The sequence below is a fragment of the Euprymna scolopes genome, chromosome 23 (assembly GCF_053919585.1).
Source record: "Euprymna scolopes isolate OS-2025 chromosome 23, ASM5391958v1, whole genome shotgun sequence".
In the NCBI taxonomy this organism is placed as follows: Eukaryota; Metazoa; Mollusca; class Cephalopoda; order Sepiida; family Sepiolidae; genus Euprymna; species Euprymna scolopes.
This window is the reverse complement of record NC_136504.1, coordinates 44,016,623-44,032,180: the sequence shown is the minus strand read 5'-3', so window position 1 is coordinate 44,032,180 and position 15,558 is coordinate 44,016,623. Positions and strand designations below refer to the sequence as shown.

The window sequence follows — 15,558 nt, the reverse complement described above, 5'->3', positions numbered from 1 at the left end:
AAATACTCCTCTAGCTACAACTGTCAATTTCCCCCCTCACTATCTGCATATTTCATGAGCCGTCTATCTATAGGACAATACACAGGGGCTGCTTCCCAGCTGACTAACATGGTAGGCATCAAGTCTAATGTAAATAAGTTCTTGTTAAACCATCTTATATAAATTAAACTACCAAAGTTTCACCGTTACTGATGATTATAGCATTGTCTCATTGTCTACCCAACACTCATTAACTGTAGAAATTTTATTTTCCACCTTCTGTCTCCCTCCCCTTCTTTACCCACCTTTTCATGGTGTATCTTGTGCCGCTACTGCTCGTTATATCACGTGTTGAATGCGTGCCTTTCGATTGATAAAAGATGTATGCACCATTTTGTTGGGAGTTTTGAACACAAGTCCGCTCGCTATCCCGCTTCAAGAGAAAAGACATTAAAAATCGCAAGTTTAAACAAGAGAAACCAGTGGTTTGGTTTCTTTTTCTTCAATCGGGATTCGTCAAGGAAGACTACACAGAATTAGTCAGAAAAGACCGTTTAAAAAAAAACGTTGTAAACGAAATTACAACGACCTCTTCACGGAAGAAAGAACTATTTTAAGGCCTAGAATTGGTCTTGTAAAAAAAAAAAATAAATAAAAATAAATAAAAATAAATAAAAATAAAAATAACTAGTGAGGGGTTAGAATTCACGTCAAAAGGAACCAAGAAATCTTCTATAGAAATACATTACACCACAGAAGATTTGGATTATTTTCTTGGATTACAGAACCAAGAGGATTGAAATTTTCTCGAACGAGAATATTTAAGTTAATGGCGCAAGGGAGGTAATTTACATACACCCACTTAAAAAAAACACGTCACTTAATCTAATTTCTTTGACAAGCAGTAAGTCTTGACTACACCTATATTCTTACCCCTACTATCCCTTGGATTTTTTCAAGCATAACTCATCCCAAACTAACATTTCTTTTGTGAGATTAAAATATAGAAGCCTTATTGAAACAAGCGCTGATTAAGATATAATTGCCACTATAAGCAATTTGACAGTCTTGATCTTTAACTTCAAAATTCACATTTTTACTACAGCACTTTCGTTTTGGTTGATTTAGGTTTCATGTAACCAATTATTAGTGTTAGGTTCATTTTCTTTTAAAAAATTTGGTAAATCTATAGATTAGCACTCCATTGAAACACTAATAAAATTTAATACATTTTAGAATGGGATCAGTATATAGGTTTTAAAAAGAAAAAAGCTTTGAGAAATACCATATTTTTTTCTCAGAAATTTAGTAAATCCTGCGTTGTCCTTTATACCATTCAATACCAACAAAAATGACAAAAATTCAAGAGTTAAGTATCTGGTGCTAAACTACTTAACATTGATAAGAGAAAACAATACAACCTAAAATTCACCGAAAAGTTGCTCATGTGAAGTTAAATAGTGCCATTAATCATACCATTCTGCTTACTATAATGAATTACGTTACTAACTTATAAATTCATTTTTCATAAGTTTTGTCACTAGTGCATTTAAAGGTTTGGAGGGCATTTTTGTTTCATTTTTAAATTCCAAGGGAAGATAATTCAATAAATTGTTAAAGATTTGCATAGCATGTTCATAAACTAAAATAGCACAAAAACATCTGAACATTTAGAAATAAAAAATGGGCTTAAAAAAAAAAGAAAAAAGTAGCTAATTACAGCAGGCATGTATTATATGAAAATGTAGACTAACCGTTTTGAAAAAGGTACAAATAAATTTTAAAAGTTTAATTAAATTGAACCTTTTATAACTTGAATTGTCTCCCCTGGGAATTCTTCAAATATGAAAATTGTCCTTCAAGCAAAATTACCGTTTTTTAATTATCAGTTATTGACGTGGATCATTTTAAAGTTTTTAAGTTTTGTATAAAATGTAAACGAAAATACTTAAAATCCATAGTTTTTATAACTGCTCTTTATACTAGCGTTAACTACAATGTATATTTTATATGAAATCTAAAAATTTAATACAAATGTGTAGATACAAATATTCTAATCATTTTTCTAGGTAAACTTAAGTCACACGATCTAGTTGCTGTTCATTTAACAAGGACGCAGTACTTTCATGCCCAGTAAAAAAAAAAAATTCCATTATGATTAAATACATCGATAAATACGAAGCAGCTGTAAAAACTAACAGTGATATGGGAGAAGATCGAGAAAGTAAGAGGGGTGCTCCAAAAGTAACATTTTATTCCGCCCAAACGGATCAGAGGATTGTGAGTTGCATTATGACTGAACTTGTTCATCCATGAAGAAAGCAAGCCATGTCAGCAGAAATGTCATTGAATTCGACAAAAAAAAAAAAAAAAAAAAAAAAAATCGATGCACCAACCAAACAATTGAGCTTCAAGGGGAGCTTAGAATCTCAAGATCTTTTGGTTAGAGTCTGACATAAATGAAAGTCTGGCATCTAGTAGAATGCACCATCCCCAGCAACAACAAAAATAGCTAGATATCAATGAATATTAATATGACTGATAATTATAGTAGAGTGTGTGTGTGTGTGTGTGTGTGTGTGTGTGTGTGTGTGTGTGTGTGTGTGTGTGTGTGTGTGTGTATATATTTTTTTTATTACATTTTCACCCCAAACAAGGCAAATTGCCACTTTGGTGTAGGGGGCTACTATCAGGGGCAACAACTACTGGGGTACTATGTAGGGATTTGGGCAGCAAGGTGTCGGTTCACGTTACACTTGAACTTCTGCACGTCAGTACTGTTGGGGAAGCAGGGACCTGGAATGGAATTCCAGAGTCTTGCGGTTCTGGGGAAGAAACTATTGGAGTAAAAAGATAGTTTACATCTAGGGACCTCTACAGTGTGGGGGTGGGATCTAGTAGCCTGTCGGGTTTGTCGAGGGTGCTCGCGTCGTGGGGGCACAAGTGATTGCAGTTCGTCAGAGCATTCACCACTAAAATACTTGTAGAAAAGGCAGAGGGATGCAACATTTCGATGGGACAGAGGCTGAAGCTTAGATGCCAGTTCAGGGCCTATCAGGTTTGCGACTCTTTTGAACCTTGTCAAGGAGCGAGAGACTAGTAGCAGATGCACCAGCCCAGATGTGACAGCAATACTCCATACATGGGCGAATGGTGGCCTTATAGAGGTACAGGATACTTTCGGGTGTTAGTAGTTTTCTAGCACGGTAGAGAGAGCCTACCTTTCTTGCAGCGGCCCTGGCAATGCCTTCAATGTAATTGTTCCAACTCATGTTTCCTGTGAACGTTAGGCCAAGGAGTTTGAAAGATGGACTCTCAGATAAAGAGTCGTTGGCCATGAATGATCAGTTTAAACTCCATTTTTGGTCTACAGACTTAAAACTACTGATGTGTACCTGTGGAACAAATTCGATTTGGTTTTTTGGTCAGTAAAATAGCTGTTAAATAGAGCAAAAATTTAAATTGGAAATTGCAAGCACAAGTCAAAATCTTATCTTTGCATGTGCAAATATACATTTATATTTTAACGTTTTAAGTTTTTATGTGTATAGCAGGTGGCAATAGATAAAGCTGGAGAGCCATACGTTTCGATTTCAATTCTAGTCGATGGCACCCAAGTCGTTTTACTTTTGAAATCATTACTATATATTAGGTACAATATAATAGTATTGGCTCTATGATAATACAGAAGTCTGCACGAATGAAAATATTCAAGCATATTTTACGACTGGGCAACGCTGCGCAGCCTTTTAGTATGATATGAGGGAGATATTTTGCGATCATAGTTGAGATGAGTTCTCTAGGTTCCATACTCTTTCCTTATGGCTGGAAATGTGGGCATACCACTACTACACGCTGGAAATCAAGAGGACCGACTACCATCCACCTACATACAGCGCATTGTAATCCCAAATGGTCACCAATCTGATACTGGCCAAACTCCATGTTTAACTTCAATGATCTAACGAGATTATGCCTGAAAATGTAGACATGTGGAATCATCGATTACGATCGAGGGGCTTTGCTCTTGCTTTAGCTGCCCAATTTGGGTAGATCTCATTTGAATTTAAAGCTGAATAAGCAGTTGCTGTTTAAAAAAAAAAAAAAAAAAAAAAAAAAAAAAAAAAAAAAAAAGCTTATAGAACTCTCCAGGAAAAGAGCATTTCAATTTGCTTGTCCCATCTTCCTGCAATAAATAAAAATTAATCAATAGCAGGACCACTGACGCTGCTCTTGATCGAAGTACAGTGATCACTATGCTCATATCATTTGTTTTCACAACCTCGTCTTGTTTTGTCCTCCCTCCCCCATAACAGTTGGAAGAAGCTTAAATCTTAGAAAACACAGCAAGTCTTAACCATACCGCTTAAATTTTATTAAAATCGAATTTACATAAGTTTTAAAGGGTGATTTTGTTCCGATAGGTCACTTAGATGAGGACACTAGGTAACGTTGCGGTTAGAGACCACTTCCAACGTCTTAAAAAATCTTGTATGAAGTTTAAATTTTAAGGTTATGCTCCGATTCCCTTTAGGGGTCTATCCAAAAGATTCAGTAATGCTTCCATCATCTTTCTCTAAATTCTGCATACATGTAATCCTACATTTTACGTAGTGTCTAACCCAGTGGTTTTCAACTAGGGTCCATACGGACCCTAGGGTTCATGTATTTCGAAGGGGGAGGGTTCCACCAGAAAAAAAAAAAAGAAAAGTTCTATGAAGGAGTCCAAGAAAAGGTGGACGAGAAAACAAAAACAAGTCAGGAACTAGTGATCTAACCTTCCTTTAGAAACAAACGTAACACATTAAGGTTTATAAAGTATAGATAAAACAAATTCCAGGTTTTCTTGTGACTATGTAGTTCACATCAAATTAACTATTGAATCTTTATGGAAACTGAAAACAGAATAAAAATTAAACCTATTACTAGGAAGAATCCACCAGAATGCATTTCTTTTTAACATTGAAATAGGATGCAACTTCATTTTTTCATTTTCTTCACCTGGTTACGCTGGTAAATAATATCCAAGAAAACTTGTACCCCGTTTTACTTACGCATGGAAACAAGCACTCGTTTAGTTACAACTAGAAAACTTATCTGCACCCAAATCAAAATGTAAATTCCATGAACAAAGTTTTCTTCCTAAAACTGTCCACCCATTGAAGTGTTCCACTTGTATGCTTTCCAGTTAATTACAACACGGTCGTATTCAAGTCCAGTGTAAACAAGTTCTTGTTGCACTGCCCCTTTAAATGAATTCTACCCAATTTATACGATTAATGATCACTGACCACCTAATACTCATTAACCATTATCCTCAAGTGGCTTCCGAACCTTGATAAGTACGACTTCTTTGTAAGGAGAAGGAAAAACTTACCAATTGGATATTTGTGTTTGTCAGTGTCGATTCCAGCATAGACGACATTGCCAAAAAGGTCGTTCATAATGTTCGCCAACGCTTCAGCTGTTAACATACCATGTAAAGCACCAACGAAAACGGTTTTGTTAGAGTCCAACCTCTGAGAGGGCTGTTTCACATAGTTACTGTCACTCAAAACCCAGGGAATGATTTGAACCTGGAGAGAAAGATCGAAATAAACTTCCAGTCACATTCGTTTAAAAGTTTACAGCATGGATGAAATCGGATTTATACAGATTTTACAGTAAGCATAGTATATCGATTATTGAAAATTAAGATCAGCAGTTAATCTAAGATCAAATATAGACTTTAAAAAAAAACAAACAAAAAAACGGTAATTGTCTGCAAAAACCCGTGGTATAAAGTAAAAAAATCAGTTATTAGTGATACTCTTTAGGAGTATGAAGGTTCAAGCCCTCATGCAGGCGATACTAATACAATTACGAATTACCAAAGACTTCTACCCGGTCATGTCTAATGGAACAAGAGCATGCTATCTCTATGGATTAATAAAAACAAATTAATGGTTTTGTTCGAAATTCTGAGTTCAAGATACCTCGTAAGACGGTTGGAGGTTACATCAGCTAAAACGCGAGAACACTCAAGATGAGAACAATGATAAAAAGGGAGGGGCAGTTCCAATAGAAATCCGGTATACTGTGAATAAAATTAAATATTCTGCTGCAGATTCAGAAATTTCCGAGTTGATTCCAACTAAATCTATGCAAATGGTCAACCTGAACAGAACTCATTTTTATAGCAAGATCTGCAGAGATTATTGCATAGTTTTATTCATTGTATATCGTGATGCTTTTCATGTACGCCCGGCATGAATTCAGACCCTACATTATTATTGCACTATTTTTGGTCGAACTGATTTACGCATTGTGGTCAATAGTTTCATAATATATTTGCTTATAAGTGGGAGTATCTCCAATACCCTTGTAGGTGTTGGACACTTACATTCCATTTACGTACATGGTGAATGAATGTATCATCATTGGCAAGAACAGATACATCGATTCTCGGCCAAGAAAGTATTTAATTTAGAGTTCATAAAATCGATACAATTTATGACTTGCAACTTCAGAGGGAGATAGCGCAATCCCTTTCTAAAATAAGGTATGCACGAACATGAAATTGCTTTTTTCTTTTTAAGTGTTATTCAGTAGGAACCCATTGTTTGATGGGTATTTAGACTAAGAAATGGTTTCATTTGCAAAAGTTGTATTGAAACAATTACTCAGATTGAGATGGGGGTTAGAAACTATAAAAACTTTTGCAAACTAAAAACTTTTGCAAACTAACTATAAAATCTATAAAACCATTAATATAAATTTATTCGCTACAGGAAAAAACCACGTTAGAAACCGAAATAAGTCATTGCTTAAAAAATTTTTTTGAAAAAATTGATAAACTCGATCTGAACATTTAAATTATTGCTCTAAGGCAACGTTGTAGCAATTGTGAAAATTGCTATACTGAAATGTCTGCTATGCGATTTGGTTATACATCGACCAATCAGCTTGCAGGGCACATCGTTTTTATTTGTCTCCTGAAGAACTTCCCTGCTGTAATTATTGTCAATCAGCAGAGGGAGAATCCTGAAAGCAACAAGAAAAGACATTCTCTTTCTCTATCCTTGTCCACTGCGCTCTCAAGGCCTTTGCCATCTTCAGAAGATGGAACAGCCAAAAGAGTTTTCTCAACTGATAACGATAGCAAATGCTGTAACTTCATTGTTATAAAAGCAGGTTTGATTACGTGCAACGGTTTTTATAGAAAGGAGATGAACTTCGATATTAGTATGCACCATCGAATGCACCTGCTCTTAATCTGTGTCATCACAGTACTTAGCTTCATAAAGTGTCACGGGGTGGGGTGGGGCGAGAATAGTAGAGTGGGTGAAAAGGATCAGTGAAAGGAGTTTGAAAAGTTCATTTTATGTTCTGCTATCTCCAGTGCGATTAGATTGCGCACAGACATGAGCATTCTCCTGAATGGTCGTTCAAAAGTAAAGCAATTTATTTTATTTTTTTTACTCAAAAAGTTCAAGAGCAACAGAGACTGAAGTGGCACCATTAAAACGAGCGACTTGTGCTCCAGAATTTTTTCTGCAGGCATCAACATACATATAAGAACAAGGAGACAAACTTATACTGTGATTGTCCAGAGATTAGAGGCCCGCGTTCTGTTAAGTTTTTATACATTTCTAACAACCACTTTAATTCTTCGACAATGCAGGATGCCCATGCTAGTAATAATCTGTATTAGAATATTAAAACATTGCAACATTTTTTATAGAGTGAAACAGACGATGTATATGAAACGTGAATCATGCCAAAAATATGCAGAAATTACAAATGTAAAACATTCGAAAATCTAACTTTCACTAATAAGATTTTAACATCTCCATATAAAATTTATCATCCACTAAACATTTAACAAATTTCAATTAAACTCCATAGATATGGTCATAAATTTGAACACTTCATAATGTCCCAAATAGTATCTCAAACAACTTCAAATTAGTGAGGCCAGAGACAAATCACTATCCGGTCAAACAATTGAAATGGCTTAAAAAAAAAAAAAAAAAATGCCGATGCAAAAAATCTGAGGACTTCATAGAAGTATTCAGTTTGAACTGAACCCTTCAAATAGAACTTCAAGTAAAAAGCAAGTTTGCAATCGCTTTAAACTTATTTCAAACTTTCAGTTTTAAAAATTGCTAAAAAATTGAAGTTTTCTTAAAAGACTTACTTCTTTTGAACGGATTCTGCGACTGGATATCTTGTAGTAATACTCGCCGCCATTGCTGTAATCTTGGGTGCATGCTTGGAGCAAGGTTCGAATAGATTTTTCAGATTCATATAATAAATAAACATACCCTGAAACGAGAAAATTCACTTTATCCTTTATCACCTGAATTATGTAGAGGATTAAATATTTATTGCCACGTTTAGTTAGTTCAGGAGGTAATGATACTATAATTTTAAAACTTTCACTATAACAATCTTATGAAGTTTAACAGTTACACTACCATGGAGAAATTTTGCATTCCATAAAAATACCTTGATTATCATGCTTGAAAAGCGTTTACGACAAACGAAATCTACATTCGGAAACAAACGGTGGCAATCTGGAGGTATCTGGCATCAACCCAGATACTGAACTGATACGTACAAGGCGTGTTTGAATCAATTCCCCCCTTTATGCAGTTATATTCGTTTATCACGACTGAACGACTTAGTTCAATCTGCTCATAAAGAGTTAAAAACTGGTTTAACTATTAAACTGCTTAACCAAAACTCGTTAGAATTTTTAGTGCGTATACAAGAAGCGATTGTTGCTTTTCATGTCAGTAACGCGATTAACGTGGTAAGGAGTTGAATCCAACTTGTCAGGTAAGTGCACAAAGGTCAAGGATTACCAGTGACACTTCGACAGAGCATGCTAAAAAGTGGGTTGGTGAGTTTTAGGTGCAGACCGGTTAACAGGGGGGGGGTCACAATTTTGGGAGAGCCGAAGTTTAGTTAATTTTGAGAACAGAAGGATTAGATGTGTCGACAAATACGCAAGAAAGCTTGAGTCAGCAATGCGAGGGGTTCCCCGAGTTCACTCAGATAAAATAAAGAGATCCTTGCCAGAAAATCTGCTTCGTGTTTTCATTTTGAATTCTCTTTAGGAGACCATCGACGGGATGAACCATATCTCAGAAGAGGGGGGGGGGAGGGTATGAAACTTAACGTACACACACACTAAGATACACAACTTAGGGTCCTTAAAGGAGCTCGACCGCGTGTATATACATTCGACTGTATAATGTATATAAATTAGATGCACGCGGGCGATGCCCGAGAAACGATATGTACACGAGACGATCACAGGCATTTTAGAACACACCCACACGTTAATGCAAGACGCACATAGCCACGACTATATAGCAGTTTATATAAAGGCAAGACGAGGTATCACTTTACCTTCCAATAGGTTAAAAATTGGAACGTAATAGAGTGCTACGCAAATGCTTTTTATTGGATACTTTCACTCCGGATGACTCCACTTACCCTTGATCCCACCCTAAAATGCCGAAGGTTTAAAAATGGAGAATGAAATGCATTTAATTTAGTCTTTGGTACGACTAAACGGGATTGAACCAGGCCTCTTAACCCAGTTAAACACTAACCATGTGAAATGGGCCAACTAGCTAACCTTTATAGCTGGATCTGTACAGATTCAATAAAAGATTTACGGGGAAAAAAAATGCAGGTAGTGACTCGTTTATGATCCTTCTACAAAGCGTATTCTAATTGATTCTCGCCCCCCAGAATTGCTAGACTTTTGGAATTTCCTTGTTTCCTGCTTCTGATGTACAAATATACAGAAATTTAAGTGTACATGTTTAAGTCGTAAAGGGACTTTATGCCACTTTGCTGAACACCCAAGGGAAAGATCAAGGGCAAGCAGAGTAATCCTGAGAATGGAGTGGCGCCTTCTCCATCTGTGTAGCAGTTAAAAGGAAGCTTCAAATCGCCCTCGACTAGTCGACCACTTAATTTTGTTAAGCCATACATCTTGTTAGCATGGATTCAAAACATACCAAGTCTTCAGTGTCCATTATCCGTGCACATTTGATTCAAAATTATTTTATCAGGAATAATGACAACTTGAGCGTTTAGTAGACAAAAAAATGGATTTCATTTTGTGAACATAACCTTATACACTTGTTTTGAATTAAGGAAATTAGCCAAGTGTTGAAAATGGCAGGTTCAATAGAAAATGATCCACTGTCTCGGGCAATACAATTGTTGGATTGAGTAAAAAAAAAAAAAAAAAAAAAAAAAAAATACGATTCATTTAGAGTTACCAAACATTGTAAGAGACTAAATACATTGTATATATTAATGCAGATTTTATGGCCAAAGTTTAAACTAAAACCTTTGTTATATGGTAAACATGTTCATTCTAAACATTGTAAAATTTATTGCAGTAGTATAAAGTTGTAAATTAGCGATACGAATATTTGGAAGGGTTATAAAGATTTGTTTACGTATATTGTATTATAGTATTTTTGTCTTTGTTAGATCTTTACAGGTAAAGTTTGCTCAAAGTTTTTCCGTTTCGAGAAACACTTGAAAACGTTATCTTTGAAAATTTTATGTAATTTGTTTTTATCAAAATACGTGATTCGTTTTGACAAGGATTCCACGGTTGAAGTGTTTACAAATTTAAGTCGCTTTGAATAGTCACAAAATACTTTTTGTTGGAAATCATAAGACTTTTTTTTTCTTTTTATTTTATTTTTTTTTTAAGTACAGTAAAAAAGATTTCCTGGACACCCTTTTATAGGATGCCATCTGCAATATTTTATAACTTAGCATGCTTTCATTTACGTTACCTCTTGCGACAGTAAAATTTCGAAAGTTTTCCGAGTTCACACATTTGATTTCGGTTCAAGCTGATGTACAAAATTACAAAATTTTGAAATTACAACTTTATAATATAATAGAAAATTGACTATAATATATACGAAATCTGCATAAATTAAAATATATTTAAGCGTATTTTACGACAGGGTTACGCCGAACATCCCTGCTAGCTTAGATAAATACTTTTGTATTAAAAAAAAAATTAAAAAAAAAAAAAAAAAAATGCACAGTATCAGGGCGTCTCAATTTACACTGAACATCCAGAATGCCAACATCAATATATTACATATTAAAGTCCGCTGTGGAATTCCCATAGATTCTGCTAGTCAACTATATAACTTATTAAATGCAATAATGTACCAATAATACTTATTGATAGAAGTTTTAAAGATGGGCTCAAGATGCAGAGCAGTATAGTTCAAGAAAATAAAATCAGATTTTATTAGCAGGTATCAACGTTAAAAGTACTGGCTGTTCAGATAAAATTCAAATTTTGGTACCAAATACAATTTATGCTTCATTTGTATTCTTCATTTGTATTCTTTTCTTGTGCACGAATGCTGAGAGAAAGTGTCGTCTACGAGGTTACACGCTAACTATTTTTCTTTTGCAATATATTAGAAAATATCCCCTGTTCTAGACAAATAACCGTAGCTAGAAGATAAATGAGTTCTGTCAATAACAGACATTCAATTTAACTGAATTGTAAATTAAAGCAGTTCAAGTCACCCCTCTACCCAGAGCGTAGAAAAAATAAATAAAATTAAGTTCGTTCAAATTTTTTTTTATATATATAAAAGTTAAACGTCTTTGTACGTTCAACTTTTATAAAAAAAAAAAAATTGCATCAATCTAATAGCTATCAAAATTCAATTTTAGCGACAGCCTAGAAAAAATATATTTAAAATAACATCTCCGGAAAGTTTAAGACATTTTTCATTTCGAATAAGTGTCACAATGCTATCAATTGCTTTCGTGCAACATGGTCATATTCAAGTTCCATGCTAACAAATACTCGTCGACCCGTCCTCAAGTAATCGAAGTCAGATCTTTCAATTCCCCACTGCATGGTTCATACGGACATTTTCACTAACCCCGATTCTTTTAGCTTTCAAAGTATAATTTTAAAACTTTGAAACATTTAAAACATCTGATGCAATTGATCGCGACAATGAAAACATCCAAATACATACCGTCTTTTCCTGGCCACTCAATTTTCATATTTCCATATTTGTTAAAAGATGCTTGAAGTCCGGCTGGAATGAAAAAAAAAAAGGCATTTAACTGGGATAGAAAACCATCGGTGTTGACATTAAAAACTGGGCTTTTGTAACAAAACCGCCACGAATGTGAAAAGCCTCGTCAGTCATGTGGAGCGAATTGTCCTACCTTGTGACTAATGCCAGAAAGGTCATACTCCACGTAAAGAAATACCGTTCAAAGTTTTGTGGGCGAACTTGACAATTACTTTCTTCACCGACTGCCGACAATCTACACCCAACTACGCAAGTCATTCAAGCAAACACATACGTAACAAAAAGAATCCTGTTTTCATTTTATTATACGATCCGGGTATTTTGCAGTATAGACAACAAAACGAAGTGGTTAAAAAGTGTTAAAAAGGCAAAATAAGTTACTCTTCTACCTACCTGGATAAGAGTTTTAAGTTTGAAGTGTTTTAGTTTGAAACAAGTAGTGCTAAATCTTGCACTGGAATAGAAAGTGGTCAACATTAGCCGGTCATATGGCAGCCTCGATAATTGCTCAAAAATGGAAAACATTACTAGACACCCACTCAATGTCATAACCTGTATGTGTTAAGTTTTGACCATTTTCGTTTTATTTACTGCAAAATGCTCGACGATCCTTGTTACAAATTATAATTGGTCTTGAAATTTATGCGAAGATTAGCTCCTAAAAGACTGTGTCGGGTTAGTCTAAAAAATTCAGAACAAATGCCACTAAAACGCATCGCAGAATAGTGGGCAGCTATCAGAGTTCATGTGGAACCAATAATAGAATGGGCAGTATCTTTTGCTATTCATCTTAAGTCGAACTTATTTTCTTCATTATAACCCGTAATATTTTTATGGCTGGGGCATTTTATTTTTTTTTTTTAAGAAACTAGATCCAGTACTACTTTAATGGACACTTCGTCTCGGCATTTTGTTCATTAACGAATGCTATGCAATTACATATGAAATTATAAACATTTTCACCATATTATTCGTAACATTGAGGGGAAAGAAATTGGTGGTTGTTTAGGATTCAGTCTAATAAATACGGAAAAATCCTTTAATGTATTATACATATCCGTCATGGAACAGAAAAATGTCATTAAAAATTGATTTTTTTTTATATAGAAAATGTGAGGTTATGAATTTTCAAGATGGCAGAACGAGACACCAGCCTCGCTTCCTCAGAGTTCGATATTGTTAAACTTAGTTTACCAGATTTTAGATGTTTTGTTTAGTTATGTGTATGTACAAAGATTTTCCGTATTTTTAATTATGTTTAATTCTAGACAACCACTGAGAAATTAAACAAGTAGAGCAAACAATTTGTACCGGAAGTTTCCGATGCAATATTACGGATTCCGATATGATCGATATTATGGGCCGAGTAGAAGTTAGAAATTGACGTTTGGCTGTTTACTTATTTGTCTCCCTCTGTTACAGCAATACAAAAGATTATATGAACACTCATAAAACTAATAGAATCGGCCATTTTAAGTGGTTCCTGACGTTTAAAATAACATGAAGACGCAAAACAATCTTTGAAATATTTATTGAAAGCAAGAATCTAACCATTTTCAAAGGACAATCAAACAGGCAAAAGTTTAGTCCCCCCCACCAGTTAAAACCGAATACAGACGAGAGGAAAGTTACCAACCTTCAGTTATGTCCCAGGGTACACCACCCAAGAACACTTTACACGAATATGATGGGTTCTTGTGAGCTCTGGGTGGGAGCTGACCATGCCAAGTACAACTTGCTTCGCACACAGCTAAAAAACGAAAAAAAAAAGTATAAAAATAAAAGGTATCAAAGACTTGCATCATAAACCGGAAGCAATTTATCATTCAAGTTTTGAGGAAGAAGACATCTTATACATGTTCTAATGCAAGCATTTACAAATGAAACAAATATCGTCATTCAGCAATGTTAACTTTGTTACATGTTCGATTTTGGCGGCATCTGATATGTAATGTCCTTAGTCTTTGGTCCTCCAATATAACCAAATACTACTGTAGCCTTAACATAGTGCGTTACCGTGAAAAAATGCATAGTCGTCAACGATTGAACAATACGTCTTTCTAACCACTTCCGCCAATGGAAATGAGAACTTCCGCCTAGAAAGTTATGTGCCACTTCTGATACATCCTTGAATACTGCGTCATCTTAATCATTCTTTTATAGCAGCCATCGGTTGTGCTTTGTTTGGTGCGTGTAACAGGTTTTGCCTCAAAAGGGGTGGTGGGAATGGCGTGCATGTACACGACATAATCACGTCGACAGATTCCTATTAGATCCTTGAAGTCACGTTGATCTTGGTCAGTACTAAAATGGGTGACCATTTGATAATACCAGGTGCTGTATGTGCTCTAAAGCGAGGAAAGAGATGGGTGCTACCAGGCTATTCTTGCCCAAGATAGGCTGCATAAAATAGTGCAGTACCCCACATCTCCGGAGGGTCAGGGGGACTCATTCCTCATTCCAGTGCACATGTGCTGATGAGAGTTCAAATAACAGTGGATTACTTTGTGTCCCTTTTCACATCCGACTGTAGAGACACCAGCCATCGCAAAAGTAGAACTTGGATCTGAAACGCTTCTCCTTTTGACGGTATGTTCACCAGTCTAGAAAATGAGGAGGTAATTCTATATTTTCAAGCGTGTGCTGTTCTTTTAATTCTGCCATATGTTGCTTCTACATATCAAGTTATGAACGCAGCCAAATTGTTATAAAACAGACTCCATACCCTTAAAAAAAAAAAAAAAAAAAAAAAAAAAAAAAAATCGATTTGAGGAATTGATTCCAGTGTTTTGACCTTAATGAAGTTATCGAGAAGTACTGTTATCTTGGTGATAACTAGGGCTAGGACAACAGTTTTCTTTTCTTGCACAGGCATCACCACATTGTCAAGGCCAAGAGGCCACTTGAGGATAAGGGTTAAAGAGTGTACAGTAGAAATTGGACAATATAGTAATCAATTCGGTAAATTTGTTAACTTATATGGAACGTGTTTACATTAGACTTGAAGACAACCATATTGTAGTCAGCCGGAAAGTAGAAAAAGAAAAAAATATTCCACAGGTGTGCAGTTCTAAGAAAGAAGCTTTGTTCATGGAATTTACGTTTAGTTTTAAGCACAGATAAAGAGTGGGGTGGAATTATTGATAGAGTTTTCAGCTAAACGAGGGTTTCTTGTGAAAGTTTGGAGAGGGGGTGGGCCATAGACTGAAGCTCAGTCGAACAGTTTCCATGAAAATAACGATACATCAGAGACAAACTCGCAACATCTCTTCTGCGAGAGGTTGCAGGGAAGAGAAAAGGACATCTACAAGGCTACGAAATCTATTTTGAACCCTATCAAGGCAGGACAAGTCCTTTCTAGCAGCTTCTGCCCAGATATGACAACAGTGTTCCATCCTTGGACGTACCTGGCTCTTATATAGATAGAGAATATCATCAGCGTGATATCTACTGGATCGATAGAAAGATCCCACCA

At 35.4% G+C, this 15,558-nt stretch overlaps 1 protein-coding gene across 2 annotated transcripts in view; it reads right to left on the bottom strand.

Moving 5' to 3' along the window:
- The window catches only part of LOC145245856 (cytoplasmic polyadenylation element-binding protein 1-like), an 80,476-nt gene that overhangs the window by 17,572 nt on the left and 47,346 nt on the right, over positions 1-15,558 (bottom strand). For both annotated transcript variants that reach the window (XM_080107563.1, XM_080107564.1), the window contains exons 7-10: positions 13,720-13,833; positions 12,021-12,083; positions 8,159-8,286; positions 5,357-5,555 (exon numbers count right to left, since the gene is read on the bottom strand). In XM_080107563.1, the coding sequence (XP_079963689.1) occupies positions 5,357-5,555; positions 8,159-8,286; positions 12,021-12,083; positions 13,720-13,833 (504 nt within the window). The remainder of the gene's footprint in view (positions 1-5,356; positions 5,556-8,158; positions 8,287-12,020; positions 12,084-13,719; positions 13,834-15,558) is intronic.